At 41.1% G+C, this 15,921-nt stretch overlaps 2 protein-coding genes across 2 annotated transcripts; both read left to right on the top strand.

Moving 5' to 3' along the window:
* Positions 1-3,265: 3,265 nt before the first annotated feature.
* Positions 3,266-4,099, top strand: LOC124280882 (dynein light chain 2, cytoplasmic-like). Its single transcript, XM_046716872.1, has one exon. It carries the CDS (start codon positions 3,272-3,274, stop codon positions 3,539-3,541), a length of 270 nt encoding a protein of 89 aa, XP_046572828.1. The 5' UTR covers positions 3,266-3,271; the 3' UTR covers positions 3,542-4,099.
* A 1,184-nt stretch (positions 4,100-5,283) lies between these two features.
* LOC124280846 (dynein light chain 2, cytoplasmic-like) lies at positions 5,284-13,989 on the top strand. Its single transcript, XM_046716833.1, has 2 exons — positions 5,284-5,394; positions 13,152-13,989. Exon 2 carries the CDS (start codon positions 13,158-13,160, stop codon positions 13,425-13,427), a length of 270 nt encoding a protein of 89 aa, XP_046572789.1. The 5' UTR covers positions 5,284-5,394; positions 13,152-13,157; the 3' UTR covers positions 13,428-13,989.
* The last annotated feature ends 1,932 nt before the right edge of the window (positions 13,990-15,921 follow it).

Raw genomic sequence — 15,921 nt, 5'->3', positions numbered from 1 at the left:
ACCTGTTATAATTTCATTAACTGACCATAAAGTGAATAAACAAATAAACAGGTGTAGGTTTACACCACCAAACATGGGTTACAGCAAGAGAGTAGTAATCGCTGTATTGTATTGCAATTTTAATTGCCTTGATGCTGTTTTGAGCATATGAACGGAACTTCATTGCTGCATAACAAATACAGCATGTGCTCTAAAGTTAAAACTGTATACTTATCTAAGCAATTTGTTTAGACTTTTCTAGCAATGGCAAAGTTAGGTTGATTTAATTTAGGGATTCAAATAAATCAAACTTTGGTTTTTAATGTAATAGGTCAAAAGACATCACATTGTTACATGAACTAGTCACATGTCAAGGTAACAAAACACAGAAATAGGATCAAATGGCATCAGTTATCATACCATAAACGCATAAACAAAGCTTACATTGCTAGAATACATTAGACTAGAACTACCGGGGATATTTTTCAAATAACGGCATCTGATGGGCATCCACCGTTCTCATTGTCCCATTGTTTAGGTTGAAGAAATTCTGCCAAGGTGGACATCTGCCCAGTCCCTGTATCCGCCCCAAGCATGGCAGCCACTCAGATTGCAGTATTTAACCAATGGAATTTCAGATATTAGCGTGATGCAGTTGTTGTAGGACGATATGTAAGCAAAGGTAACATCGAAATAAAATACTTTGGTTTCGATATCACAACTTGTCTGGCGATTTCCATAGGACTTCCATACAAATCAGGTAAGTGGACTAAACTGTCCCCACCTTCTTATATAAACACATTTAGGCTGAAATGCTGAATCAATGTTGTAATAAAGATTTCTAGTTCTATCGAGCTTATATTATATTTACCGTCACGCCTATCACTGTTTTCCTGCTGTCCATGTCTGCCCCAATGATGTCTAAATGCTCATTCTCTGAAAATATGTTATTTTGATAGAAACAAATAGATCTGACTCAATCTAAACTGAAAAGGGTCCCGAATGGTATGGGAGATTCAAAACCGTAGGCAAATCTAAACTCGTTTCATTTTGCATACCAGAGAGGGTTGGGCGGAAGGGAACATCATATATACTGTCGAGGGACAGTTGGACAGACTACAGTGTCATCATATATACTGTCGAGGGACAGTTGGACAGACTACAGTGTCATCATATATACTGTCGAGGGACAGTTGGACAGACTACAGTGTCATCATATATACTGTCGAGGGACAGTTGGACAGACTACAGTGTCATCATATATATTGTCGAGGGACAGTTGGACAGACTACAGTTTCATCATATATACTGTACAAAATGGATAGATTGTAGGTGAATATGCCACGTATTCGAAAATACTCAGTTTGAACTAAACAATCTGACGAACAATGAACAACAACTTGTGGCCTAACCAAACTGATCATCGGTTAATCTAGTTTTCTAACTGACTCTACCGGTATCTATATTGACCCGGATAGTAATGGCGGAGACACACCTAAACAGTTTTGCAGAACTGGTATTCGTCTCAACCATGACTTTCATTTTGTTTGAATGAAAAAGCCTTTACATATTTATATGAAAACAAAGGCACCTCTGACTGTTTATATTGATCCTTTTCTGTATGATTGTTTTGTTCTTGTCTGTAATAGATCTGCGTCGCCTGGTACAAATAGAATCAGTCACCATATAGCTGAAATACTGCTGATGTGAGTTAAACTCTTAACACACTCACGCACTCACGCACTCACAAACAGAATTGGTCCGCAGTATCGGGATATCGCTGTGGTTAGGAACGGTTTGTAAACCTCAGTAACATTCATGATTCATCGAGTTAGTCCATAAATAATGTAGAATGAACCAGGCAAGCCAGTGATTCAGTTATGACGTAAAGTCAACCAGATCACTTATTACAGATTGTCTGGTCTAGGCTGAAATCTTCACAGACGGCGGTCCTATATAGCTTGCCTATTGATGCGTGCGTGCAAACAAACGAACGAACGAACACAGGTCCCAGTGCTCATTTTATTGGACTCTGCTGGCAATCATTTGTAAATCCTTGCCTGGTCAAAGTGTTCGCTTGTCACGAAAGCGGTAGCTCCATACGATTTCCTTATGTGAAACCAGTTGTAGGAATTATAACAATTTGTTGGAAATTGTGCACTTTACAACCATATCCACTTATGTCTAAGGTTCGTTATAGGCTCTCATAATAAGGGAACCTTCTGGGGTAATACATGTTAACGATTAATGTTTCCGGGTGAACTAGTTCACGGAGGAAAGATCATTCATGAGAATGTTTATGAGAAAATATTCCAGAAGTACACCTGTGGAACTATGATCTGTGGTACCATATTCAACTGGAAAATTAACATGGATATTACCGTCCATGAAAAGAATCTGAAGGGGGAATAATATCCTTTAACGTATACATGCAGGGCGGTGGGTTAGCCTAGTGGTTAAAGCCTTCTCTCATCACGCCAAAGACCCAGGTTCGATTCCCACATGTGTACAATGTGTGAAGCCCATTTCTGGTGTCTCCGGCGCGATATTGCTGGAATATTGCTAAAGCTAAACTCACTCACTCACGAACATATACATGTACCTGATAACTTCACCCGTGTGGATTCCGGGTTAGATTTGGTCCTCAACATTTTCTGCTTGTCACAAAAGACGACAATCGAAAACGGATATTGCCGCGAGGTTTAGCGTCAAGCTCAGTTGTGAAACTGCAATTAGACTGTCTTGGTGTGTTTACTGATCACCGATTATAGTGTGATTATAATTGATTGCATCTCACCAGTAAAAACACTGAAGAATCTTAATCTGAAAGTGAGAGACGTACAGGTAGTTCATCCAGTGAACCATATGTGTTACGGAACATAAAAAAGGGGCAGGGATCTCGAATATGTTTGTGGACATTTCAATAAAACTGTGTGCTTAGTCTTTAAACTAAAGCTGAAATCGACTGTAAGGTCGATGTGGGTTATTTCGACATAGGCTATTTGTAATTGTGTGAATGTTAGGGATACAGAGTAACAGCTAAAAAACCTAAGTATTTTTGTATTTCCGACAGTACTTTAGTGGTTAAAGCGTTCACTCGTCATGCCAGGGTCGATTCCCCAAATGGGTACAATGTGTGAAACACATTTCTTGTGTCTCCGCCGTGATGTTGCTGGAATATTGCTGGAAGCGGCGTAAAACTAAACTCACTCACTCACCCACTCCTCGGTTTACAAATTGGACGCAAGCTGCATTTTGATTCGGAGAAAATGTTTTTCTTCTTCAGGAGACCATGTCTGAGAGAAAAGCCGCCATCACGAAGGCTGACATGAGCGAGGACATGCAGCAGGACGCTATTGATAGCGCCACTCAAGCTTTGGAGAAGTACAGCATTGAGAAGGACATCGCTGCATACATCAAGAAGGAGTTCGACAAGAAGTACAACCCCACATGGCATTGTATTGTCGGCCGCAACTTTGGCAGCTACGTCACCCACGAGACCAAGCACTTCATCCATTTCTATCTGGGACAGGTGGCCGTTCTCCTCTTCAAATCAGTTTGAACAATGAACCATGAAGATGGATTATGAAACCAATAGATAACATTACGGCTGCCAAGTCCTCAAGTCCATATCTCCCATCTAGGATATAATGCATAAATATTTCACACAAATAAATACCTTTGTTGAAATTCTTGGGAATATTGAAATACAAAATATTATTTTCTCTGTATAAGTGAACAATGCAAAATTTTACAGACCATATCACATCCAATGAAAATAATACTTTGTGCCTTTTAAATGACATTTTGCACCTTTGTCTTATCTTCCTATCTGATCCCTTGATACGTCTTTGATCTCAGACTTTTATGAATGTTCACAGATGATCAGTTTGTTTGTCGTTTTGTTGTAAAGTATTGATGTGTATCGTTCTAAAGTAAATAAACCTTCTGTTTAAAATCAGGTCAAACACCATTTAGCTGACACCAAGACGTCAACCCGTTTCAAATCCTAACAAGATATGTCAAAAGAAAATATTGAAATAAGTTGTTTATCGTTCATGTTACAATCTCAGTTTTACCTATTGTTAAGTTTTGGGGAAAATAAATAATTTAAATCTAACTTTGCATGAATGTGTATTCTGTTCCAGTAACTTTTCATAAAATATGTCCATTGCTTTGATTCCGGATTAGAATGAATCCCAGCAACATCCCAGCAATATTTGTTTGACGCCCGAGGCGACTTTTATTGTCAAAGATGCGTTTGGTGATCTTGCACCCTGTTGACCCAACACATATCACTGGATCGTCTAGTCCATGCTCGGTTACTTACATTACAAGGCGTGGATGCTGGAGTGCGGCAAGAAGCACAGACTCCCTTTCAGAATCAGCCTTGTACCTGCAGTGAGTGAGTGAGTGAGTGAGTGAGTGAGTGAGTGAGTGAGTGAGTGAGTGAGTGAGTGAGTGAGTGAGTGAGTGAGTGAGTGAGTGAGTGAGTGAGTGAGTGAGTGAGTGAGTGAGTGAGTGAGTGAGTGAGTGAGTGAGTGAGTGAGTGAGTGAGTGAGTGAGTGAGTGAGTGAGGTTTTATACCATACTAACATTAAGAGGACGCGCCGTATAACCGGAATACATTTCAAAGCGGTTACACAACCATTCACTTATTCATTGTGATGAACCAGTGCAATTTCAAAGCATAGCGAATAATGGATTCTTGTCAGTTCACGTTAGGACTGAGTGAGTTTAGTATTGCGCCGCTTTTAACAATATTCCAGCAGTATCACGGCAGTTAGGAAGGAGCATGACGAGGATATATAACACATCGTTTACAAGCGTGTGTAATTCCGTTTGTGCCCCAAACGAGAAAGAAATACCTACACTGAAAACAAGCATTGCTAATGACCGAAACACCTGGCCTACTATTATCTAACTGCCGCGCCAGCTAACTCTCGTATCACAGTTATGTAGCAGGTATATCATTTTCGGTGAATATCAACTACATCCTATATTGTAAAACAGTTCAGCTTCGCACAGCTTATTCTGAATTGAGTTCCGGGATCATTCAAGCGTTCAACATATGTGCTGTGACACGCAACACGCCGACTAAACTCGAAATTGTATGCATCATACACATAATTATTCGTCGTAGTCTATTACCTGCATAGAGCTCGCTGGTTGTCATGAATGAGTTTGGGGATGCGCGCGTTTTGCATGCCGGGAAGTTAAAACCTCCTACAGTAAACACTCGACTCAGCCAGTCAAACTGCAGTATTTAACCAATGGAATGTCTAATCATAGCGTGGTACAGTTGTTATGGGACGATATGTAACAAAAATTAACATCGAAATGAAATAATTTGGTTTCGATATCACAACTTGCCAGTTATCCGGAGATTTTCATTGGATTTTTCACACAAGTCAGGTAAGTGTACTAAACTGTCCCCACATTCGTATATAAACACATTTAGACTGAAATGTTGAATCAATGTTGTAATATAGATTTCTAGTTCTATCGAGCTTATATTATATTTACCGTCACGCCTATCACTGTTGTGCTACTGTCCATGTCTGCCTCAATGATGTCTAAATGCTCATTCGCTGAAAATATGTAATTTTGATAGAAACAAATAGATCTGACTCAATCTAAACTGAAAAGTATCCCGAATGATATAGGAGATTCAAAACCGGAGGCAAATCCAAAGTCGTTTCATTAGAGCTTTTTGCATTGCAGAGAGGGTTGGGCGGAAGGGAAAATCATATACATGGTAGTTTAGGTAATGTCACGCCAGAGGTCGTTCCGGACGATTTCCTTATGTGAAGCCGGTTGTCGGAGTTATAGTATGTTTTATTGGAAATTGTTTAAAGTGCACATACAACCATATATGGTCGATTCCAACGAAAAGTGAACAACGTAATCTGATTGCCAAATATTTCATGAATAAATCCCCTGAAATGATTTTGTCTAGGGTTTAATTCGTAATTTTGGTAATTTGTTTTCAAGTGGTATTTTTTTGCGTTACCTACGAATACAGTTTTCAATGACTCTGTCAATTTATGTGAATGCAACACAAGGTTATGTTTTGTATTACTTTTTACAGCATTAATATGTAAAGTACTCAAATGCAATGGCGTTACATAATATTTCTTAATCTGAAAAAATGTTAGAAAATCAAAGTCTGATTTGGTAAAAAAAATCAGGTTACCTACAAATACCATTGAATATGTTGCTGTTTCCACAAATGAACACATTAGTGAATGATATCCGAAGTTCAAGTGCAAAGGGCCTCAATATATACGTGTGCTACATCTGAACATTTTCTGTGCTGTGTTTACGAAGATATCACACAAAATAACCTGTATTCGTAAGTAAATTTTAACTCCCAAAAGTACCAACAATTGATCACATTAAAATAGATTGGTGGAATGACAACACGTGACATGTGTTCCATTTGGAAGTCATCATAGATGAGACCAGACAACATATTGGTAATTAGTAAGTGTATTTTACATTTTCTGCACGAATATTAATGTTCTATTCAGGGATGCACTGCAGTTCGTGGTTTAGACCTTATTATAGTGATATATAATGAATTCTTTTTGATTGAAATGTCAGAAAACAAGTTGATCTTGGTGATAAAAGTAAAAGTTTGCATGATATCACGGGATAAACGGTAGATTCGTATGTAACATGTGTATTCGTTGGTAACATTCCGTACTTGTAGGTAACATCAGTCAGTGTGTTTGAAGTTGTAACATCAGTCAGTGTGTTTGAAGTTGTAACATCAGTCAGTGTGTTTGAAGTTGTAACATCAGTCAGTGTGTTTGAAGTTGTAACATCAGTCAGTGTGTTTGAAGTTGTAACATCAGTCAGTGTGTTTGAAGTTGTAACATCAGTCAGTGTGTTTGAAGTTGTAACATCAGTCAGTGTGTTTGAAGTTGTAACATCAGTCAGTGTGTTTGAAGTTGTAACATCAGTCAGTGTGTTTGAAGTTGTAACATCAGTCAGTGTGTTTGAAGTTGTAACATCAGTCAGTGTTTTTGAAGTTGTAACATCAGTCAGTGTGTTTGAAATTGTAACATCAGTCAGTGTGTTTGAAATTGTAACATCAGTCAGTGTGTTTGAAGTTGTAACATCAGTCAGTGTGTTTGAAGTTGTAACATCAGTCAGTGTGTTTGAAATTGTATGTCTTGTTCAGGGCTGTCACCGATGCACTTGCGAACATAGGAGAATTGAGACTGTAGTAGAAGTAAGTTGCATAGGTTTAGTAATTAGATTTGTCAAAGGTATGTCTTATTCGTAGGTAACTCGTTTTTGTAGTTAAACCTTTCTGTAAATGTCTATCTAATAGCAATTGTCATTGCAAAATATGGGTAATTAAAGCAGAGTTAAAGTTCAGTAAGACGTATAATGTATTGATGGTTTTAGTGACATGTTTATCTGTACATAATTTTATATGGTATATGGTAATAGTTCAAGCGTTTTGAACATTTGTGATGTGCTTTCTTTGAATACAAATGTTAGTTGAAACATTTGGCAAATAACATTTCAGATGTAATGACTTTAGTTCAATTTCTATACTTCTCATCAACAGTTTAGACTCACTAGTGTAAATATAGCCACTTACTTCAGGCGACTGTTTTAAACTAAATTTTGCACATGGACTCATGTATTGTAAAACAAATTCGCAATGTTGAAAAGATTATTGTTATGAGTTCAATAAATGATAAAAATCATTACACCAAAACGCAGCTGTTCACATGTACGATATTTGTACATGCTTTTCAGCAATTTGATGCATGTTCCTCGTGCAATTCATCTGGATAAGGTTTGCAGTTGGTTCCTCCAAGTTAGTGGAGAAATCAATCTTTGATGTGACCATACATATACATACACACACACACACACATAACATATAGTGAGTGTTTCTAGTGTACTCTCAGTATTCTCATCACTTTCTTTATATATATATATATATATATATATATATATATATATATATATATATATATATATATATATATATATATATATACATATATACATACATACATACATACACAGTCTAAACATATAGTGAGTGTTTCTAGTGAGTCTAAACTTTTTATGAGAAGTATATTTCCATCAGTTAAAATGACATTGCTACACTGAGACAAAACAAAGAGAAAGCCTTAAACTGGTTGTGAACAATCTTCATTCACATGTCCTATGCATTTAGAAAACAATTTCCAAACTGTTCGATGTTTTTAATAAACCAGCTACGATTTAGTTTTACATATATAAACATTTATGAAATACAAGGAATTACGTGATATTTGTTACCTACAAGTAAATTTTTTTATCTTCCACCCAAACTTTAGATATTGATGCATTTTCAAATTTGTTGTACTTACCAAACGTTCCACTCGTTGTCTCTCAGATGAATAAGATAGATATGTAATAACGATTTGTTTGTGAAAAGAACACTAAGTGGTGCTATCTCACTTACATCAAACAAAGGTACCAAAATGGTTCTATTTTCGTAAAGCTTGAGGTTATAAAACATGAAAGAAACCATGGTATGGCTTCAGAGTTTCTATATTCATTAACATATTGTGCATGCAGAACAACAGTGAATTTGGATGTTAGGCAACATATAACCCATCTAATCACAAGATATACAACGTATGATGTTGGTATTTGTAGGTAATTTAGAAAATGAGCCTTCAACTTCACTGATCCACCAACTTGTCACTTTTAGAGATTAGTGATAGCAACTGATTGTCATAAGGGGCAAATGTGTTGACTTTACATTGGTAAAAGAAATTACAAGGTGCAAGCAATTCTATTTTGGACACCTTGTACCCAGCTGTGTACACTCTTCGTTGGAATCGACCATATCTGCTTATGTTAAGGATTGGCTATAGGCTCTCAAAGTAAGATTACATGGGTAATATATGTGAACGATTAATGTTTCCGGAGATGAATTATTTACGGAGGAAAGATGATTCATAAAAATTGTTTTGAGAAAATATTCCAGAAATATACCTGTGGAGATATCATCTATGGTAACATATTCAACTGAATTTTATCGTGGATATTACTCTCAGTGGAATGAATCTGAAGGGGAATAATATCCTTCAACATATACACGTGGGCGGTGGGGTAGCGTAGTTGTTTGAGCGTTCTCTGGCCACGCCAAAAACTCGGTTCTGATTCCCCACATGTTCCCCGCCGTGATATTGCTGGAATATTGCTAAAAGCGGAGTAAAACCTTTCTCACTCACTCTTTCCATGTTTTCATCCAATCTGCCTTCCATACATATTCGCATACAATTCGCATACAATCTGCCTTCAAAGCACGTTCCGAACCAATCTGCCTTTTATTCATGTTCCCAACCAATCTGCCTTCCATCCACGTTCCCAACCAATCTTCCTTCCATCCACGTTCCCAACCAATCTGCCTTCCATCCATGTTCCCAATCAAGCTCTGCCTTCCATCCATGTTCCTAACCAATCTGCCTTCCATCCATGTTCCCAACCAATCTGCCTTCCATCAACGTTCCAATCCAATCTGCCTTCCATCCACGTCCCCAACCAATCTGCCTTCCATCCACGTTCCAATCCAATCTGCCTTCCATCCACGTTCCCAACTAATCTGCCTTCCTTCCATGTTCTCAAACCAATCTGCATTTTATTCATGTTCCAATCCAATCTGCCTTCCATCCACGTTCCAATCCAGTCTGCCTTCCATCATTGTTCCCAACCAATCTGCCTTTTATTCATGTTCCAATCCAATCTGCCTTCCGTCCACGTTCCAATCCAATCTGCCTTCCTTCCATGTTCTCAAACCAATCTGCCTTCAAAGCACGTTCACAACCAATCTGCCTACCTAACATGTTCCAAAACCAATCTGCCTTCCATCCATGTTCACAACCGATCTGCCTACCTAACATGTTCCCACACCAATCTGCCTTCCATCCATGTTCCCAACCAATCTGCCTACCTAACATGTTCCCAAACCAATCTGCCTACCTAACATGTTCCCAAACCAATCTGCCTTCCGTCCATGTTCCCAACCAATCCGCTTTCCATCCATGTTACCAACCAGTCCGCCTTCCATTCATGTTCTCAACCAGTCCGCCTTCCATCCATGTTCTCAACCAACCTGCCTTCCATGCCTTCCATTCATGTTCTCAACCAGTCCGCCTTCCATTCATGTTCTCAACCAGTCCGCCTTCCATTCATGTTCTCAACCAGTCCGCCTTCCATTCATGTTCTCAACCAGTCCGCCTTCCATTCATGTTCTCAACCAGTCCGCCTTCCATTCATGTTCTCAACCAGTCCGCCTTCCATTCATGTTCCCAACCAGTCCGCCTTCCATTCATGTTCTCAACCAGTCCGCCTTCCATTCATGTTCTCAACCAGTCCGCCTTCCATTCATGTTCTCAACCAGTCCGCCTTCCATCCATGTTCCCAACCAATCTGCCTTCCATTCATGTTCCAACCAGTCTGCCTTCCATTCATGTTCTCAACCAATCTGCCTTCCATTCCATGTTCTCAACCAGTCTGCCTTCCATTCATGTTCTCAACCAGTCTGCCTTCCATTCCATGTTCCAACCAGTCTGCCTTCCATCCATGTTCTCAACCAATCTGCCTTCCATCCATGTTCTCCAACCAATCCTGCCTTCCATTCATGTTCTCAACCAGTCCGCCTTCCATCCATGTTCTCAACCAGTCTGCCTTCCATCCATGTTCTCAACCAGTCTGCCTTCCATTCATGTTCCAACCAATCTGCCTTCCATCCATGTTCTCCAACCAGTCTGCCTTCCATCCATGTTCCCAACCAATCTGCCTTCCATCCATATGCCTTCCATCCATGTTCTCAACCAGTCCGCCTTCCATCCATGTTCTCAACCAGTCTGCCTTCCATCCATGTTCTCAACCAGTCTGCCTTCCATTCATGTTCTCAACCAATCTGCCTTCCATCCATGTTCCCAACCAGTCCGCCTTCCATCCATGTTCCCAACCAATCTGCCTTCCATCCATGTTCTCAACCAGTCTGCCTTCCATTCATGTTCCCAACCAGTCTGCCTTCCATTCCATGTTCCCAACCAATCCGCCTTCCATTCATGTTACCAACCAGTCTGCCTTCCATTCATGTTCCCAACCAGTCCGCCTTCCATTCATGTTCTCAACCAGTCTGCCTTCCATTCATGTTCTCAACCAGTCCGCCTTCCATTCATGTTCTCAACCAGTCCGCCTTCCATTCATGTTACCAACCAGTCCGCCTTCCATTCATGTTCTCAACCAGTCCGCCTTCCATTCATGTTCTCAACCAGTCCGCCTTCCATTCATGTTCTCAACCAGTCCGCCTTCCATTCATGTTCTCAACCAGTCCGCCTGCCATTCATGTTCTCAACCAGTCCGCCATCCATTCATGTTCTCAACCAGTCCGCCTTCCATTCATGTTCTCAACCAGTCCGCCTTCCATTCATGTTCTCAACCAGTCCGCCTTCCATTCATGTTCCCAACCAGTCCGCCTTCCATTCATGTTCTCAACCAGTCCGCCTTCCATTCATGTTACCAACCAGTCCGCCTTCCATTCATGTTCTCAACCAGTCCGCCTTCCATTCATGTTCTCAACCAGTCCGCCTTCCATCCATGTTCTCAACCAGTCCGCCTTCCATTCATGTTACCAACCAGTCCGCCTTCCATTCATGTTCTCAACCAGTCCGCCTTCCATTCATGTTACCAACCAGTCCGCCTTCCATTCATGTTCTCAACCAGTCCGCCTTCCATTCATGTTACCAACCAGTCCGCCTTCCATTCATGTTCTCAACCAGTCCGCCTTCCATTCATGTTCTCAACCAGTCCGCCTTCCATTCATGTTCTCAACCAGTCCGCCTTCCATTCATGTTCTCAACCAGTCCGCCTTCCATTCATGTTCTCAACCAGTCCGCCTTCCATTCATGTTCTCAACCAGTCCGCCTTCCATTCATGTTCTCAACCAGTCCGCCTTCCATTCATGTTCTCAACCAGTCCGCCTTCCATTCATGTTCTCAACCAGTCCGCCTTCCATTCATGTTCTCAACCAGTCCGCCTTCCATTCATGTTCTCAACCAGTCCGCCTTCCATTCATGTTCTCAACCAGTCTGCCTTCCATTCATGTTCTCAACCAGTCCGCCTTCCATTCATGTTCTCAACCAGTCCGCCTTCCATTCATGTTCTCAACCAGTCCGCCTTCCATTCATGTTCTCAACCAGTCCGCCTTCCATTCATGTTCTCAACCAGTCCGCCTTCCATTCATGTTCTCAACCAGTCCGCCTTCCATTCATGTTCTCAACCAGTCCGCCTTCCATTCATGTTCTCAACCAGTCCGCCTTCCATTCATGTTCTCAACCAGTCCGCCTTCCATTCATGTTCTCAACCAGTCTGCCTTCCATTCATGTTCCAACCAACCAGTCCGCCTTCCATTCATGTTCTCAACCAGTCCGCCTTCCATTCATGTTCTCAACCAGTCCGCCTTCCATTCATGTTCTCAACCAGTCCGCCTTCCATTCATGTTCTCAACCAGTCCGCCTTCCATTCATGTTCTCAACCAGTCCGCCTTCCATCCATGTTCTCAACCAATCTGCCTTCCGTCCATGTTCCCAACCAGTCCGCCTTCCATTCATGTTACCAACCAGTCCGCCTTCCATTCATGTTCTCAACCAGTCCGCCTTCCATTCATGTTCTCAACCAGTCCGCCTTCCATTCATGTTCTCAACCAGTCCGCCTTCCATTCATGTTCTCAACCAGTCCGCCTTCCATTCATGTTCTCAACCAGTCCGCCTTCCATTCATGTTCTCAACCAGTCCGCCTTCCATTCATGTTCTCAACCAGCCCGCCGTCCTAGCCTTCACTAATTCTAGGCAAAGAAGTTATTGTACCTTCTCAATTTTACGCATGGAAAACGACAAGAAGAATCCAAATATCGTGCAGAAGCCTAGTGGTTAAAGCGAGCGCTCGTCACGCCGAAGATCCGGGTTCGATTCTCCACGTGGGTACAATGTGTGAAGCCCATTTCTGGTGTCCCCCCGCCTTCATATTGCTGGAATATTGCTTAAAGAGGCATAAAACTAAACCCAATCACACACTCTGTTTTCAAATCGTTCGCAAGTTACATTTTTGATTCGCAGGAAAACGTTTTTCTTCTTCAGAACACCATGTCTGAGAGAAAAGCCGTCATCAAGAACGCTGACATGAGCGAGGACATGCAGCAGGACGCTTGTGAATGCGCCACTCAAGCTATGGAGAAGTTCAACATTGAGAAGGACATTGCTGCATTCATTAAAAAAGAGTTCGACAAGAAGTACAACCCCACATGGCATTGTATTGTCGGCCGCAACTTCGGCAGCTACGTCACCCACGAGACCAAGCACTTCGTCTACTTCTATCTGGGACAGGTGGCCGTTCTCCTCTTCAAATCAGGATGAACAATGGACCACGAGGATGAATAACGGGGACAATAGATAAAGTTACGGTTTCATTGTCAAGTGCTCAAGTCTATATCTCTCATCACGGATACAATACATAAACATTTCACACAAATAAATACCTTTGTTGAAATTCTTGGGAATATTGAAATACAAAATATTATTGTGTCTGTATAATTTACAATGCAAAATCTTACAGACCATATCACATCCAAAGAATATCATTTTGTGCCTTTCAAATGACATTTTGCGCCTTTGTCATTTCTTCCTATGTGATTCCTTGATACGTCTTTGATCTCAGATGCTTATGAATGTTCGCTGATGATTATTTTATGTGTCGGTTTGTTGTAGAGTATTGATGTGTATCTTTCTAAAGTAAACAAGCCTTTTGTTTACAATCACGTCAAATATCATGTAGCTGACACCAAGATGTCAGCCCGTTTCATAACCTAACCTGATATGACGAAAGAAAAACTGAAACATGCTGTTTGTCTTTTATATCGGAATCTCTGTTTTACCTATTGTTAAGTTTGGAGGAAAATAAATGATTTAAATCTATAACGTTGCATGAATGTGTATGCTGTTTTGATTCCGGATTGGAATAAATCCCAGCAACATTTGTTTGACGTCCGAGGTGACTATTCCAGGAGTGAGTGTGAGTGAGAGAGTGAGTGAGTTTTTACAATGTTTTAATAATATTCCAGTAATATCACGACTGGGCACACCAGAAATGGGCTGCACACATTATATACATATGGAGACTCGAACCCGGGTCTTCAACATGACGATCAGACGCTTTAGCCATTAGGCTATCCGACCGCCCCGATGTTTCTGATGATATATTTCTTAACTACTTAATATTTGCAGCAAATTAGTCGGGGGTTCCGAAGCAGACACACCTACTGAAATGCTGGCCATGTGTTCTTGGGTGTAACAACAGCGTTGGCTGTTGCTCGTCCTATCAACCACCGGTTTACTTTACTCAAACTCTGTTTTGTATACACTGACTTAATCATTGTCTAACGCGATTGTTCACATTGATGCCACTGGATGGAACCACTACACGAGTGCAGTGTGATAACCCCGATTACATACAATAGATGCAAACATCTACAATAAATGTACACTGACTTACTCATTGTTCAAAGCTGGTATTCACATTGAAAACAACGGATCAAACCATCACATGAGTGCCCTTTGGGCTAAGTTACTGTCATTCGCTATGTTCGAAAGGGTCCCTTAGGTCAACATGAAATCTGTAATCGTGGTTCGAACCCCAGGTAGTCCCTGATTCGGTTTCCTGATTGTTGACTGATATTATCGTGCTCGTGGATTTCATGAGAGTCCAAGGTGTGTATCAGTTGGGGTTTCCTTCCCACATCAAGCTAACAAATGAGGTGAAATGGGGCTTAACGCTGTACTTAAGAATATTTCGCTCATATGACGACGTGCATGCATGACTGTTTGTACTAGCCCAGACTAAGCTGGTTTTATAGTGCTAGCTCACTGAGACACCATGCCGCAGTTAAGCATCAATACCCCACTCAGACAAATTATACTGACTCCGAGTTGACCAGTCCCTGTTTTACCCATTAATTCCGAGCGCCAGGTTAACGTCTTTTGGTATGACGCGGCCGGGAATCGACCCTCCGACCTTTTGTTCCCCGGGTGGACGCTCTAACCACTACACTACGGAGGCGGCCCACATCAAGCTAACAATGTGAAATGAAAACTAAAAACAAACTAACGCAAGAAACAGCCATTCCGGTGGCAAATCACGTGCATCTGATAAACACATCGTTTGCGCTTGTATATGCGCGACCACGACGGAATAATACGACCTACTGTGGTTGACTGACTGACTGAGTTTGGTTTTACGCCGCTTTTAGCAATATTCCAGCAACATCACGGCGGGGGACACCAGAAATGGGTTTCACACAATGTACCCATGTGGGGATTCGTACCCGGGTCTTCGGCGTGACGAGCCAACGCTTTAACCACTAGGCTACCCCACAGCCCCCACTGGGGTTGAACCAAGATGGGCAATACAACCAATTTCCCACACAGTGTACTTCGATATTGTGCGGTTAAAATACGGAGGTACCCTTTGATAAAACGCTATCACAACTAAATATACCCTCGCATTGCTTATTAATTCATTCTATCACAAATGCAATAGAAACAAACTGACGAAAGAAAAATATGGCAGGCCCCTGGCATATCACGTGCTTATGATGTACACATGTGCGCGGCCATGATAGAATAATACGACTTACTGTGGTTGAACAAAGATAGGCAACCACCATACAACCAATTTCCTATACGAAACTTTCTATCACACTCTTGGCTGCTTTGTCAAGGGAAGCCATATCAAAACCCATTTATAAAACAAATTGTAGTGAGCGAGTGAGTTAGTGAGTGAGTGAGTGAAAAGGGTTTGACACATTGTACCCATGCGCGGGGAATAGAACCCGGGCCCGTCGGCGTGACGAGC

The sequence above is a fragment of the Haliotis rubra genome, unplaced genomic scaffold, assembly GCF_003918875.1.
Source record: "Haliotis rubra isolate DU_JTF1 unplaced genomic scaffold, ASM391887v1 Scf275, whole genome shotgun sequence".
NCBI lineage: Eukaryota > Metazoa > Mollusca > Gastropoda > Lepetellida > Haliotidae > Haliotis > Haliotis rubra.
This window is presented reverse-complemented; position numbering and strand designations above follow the sequence as displayed.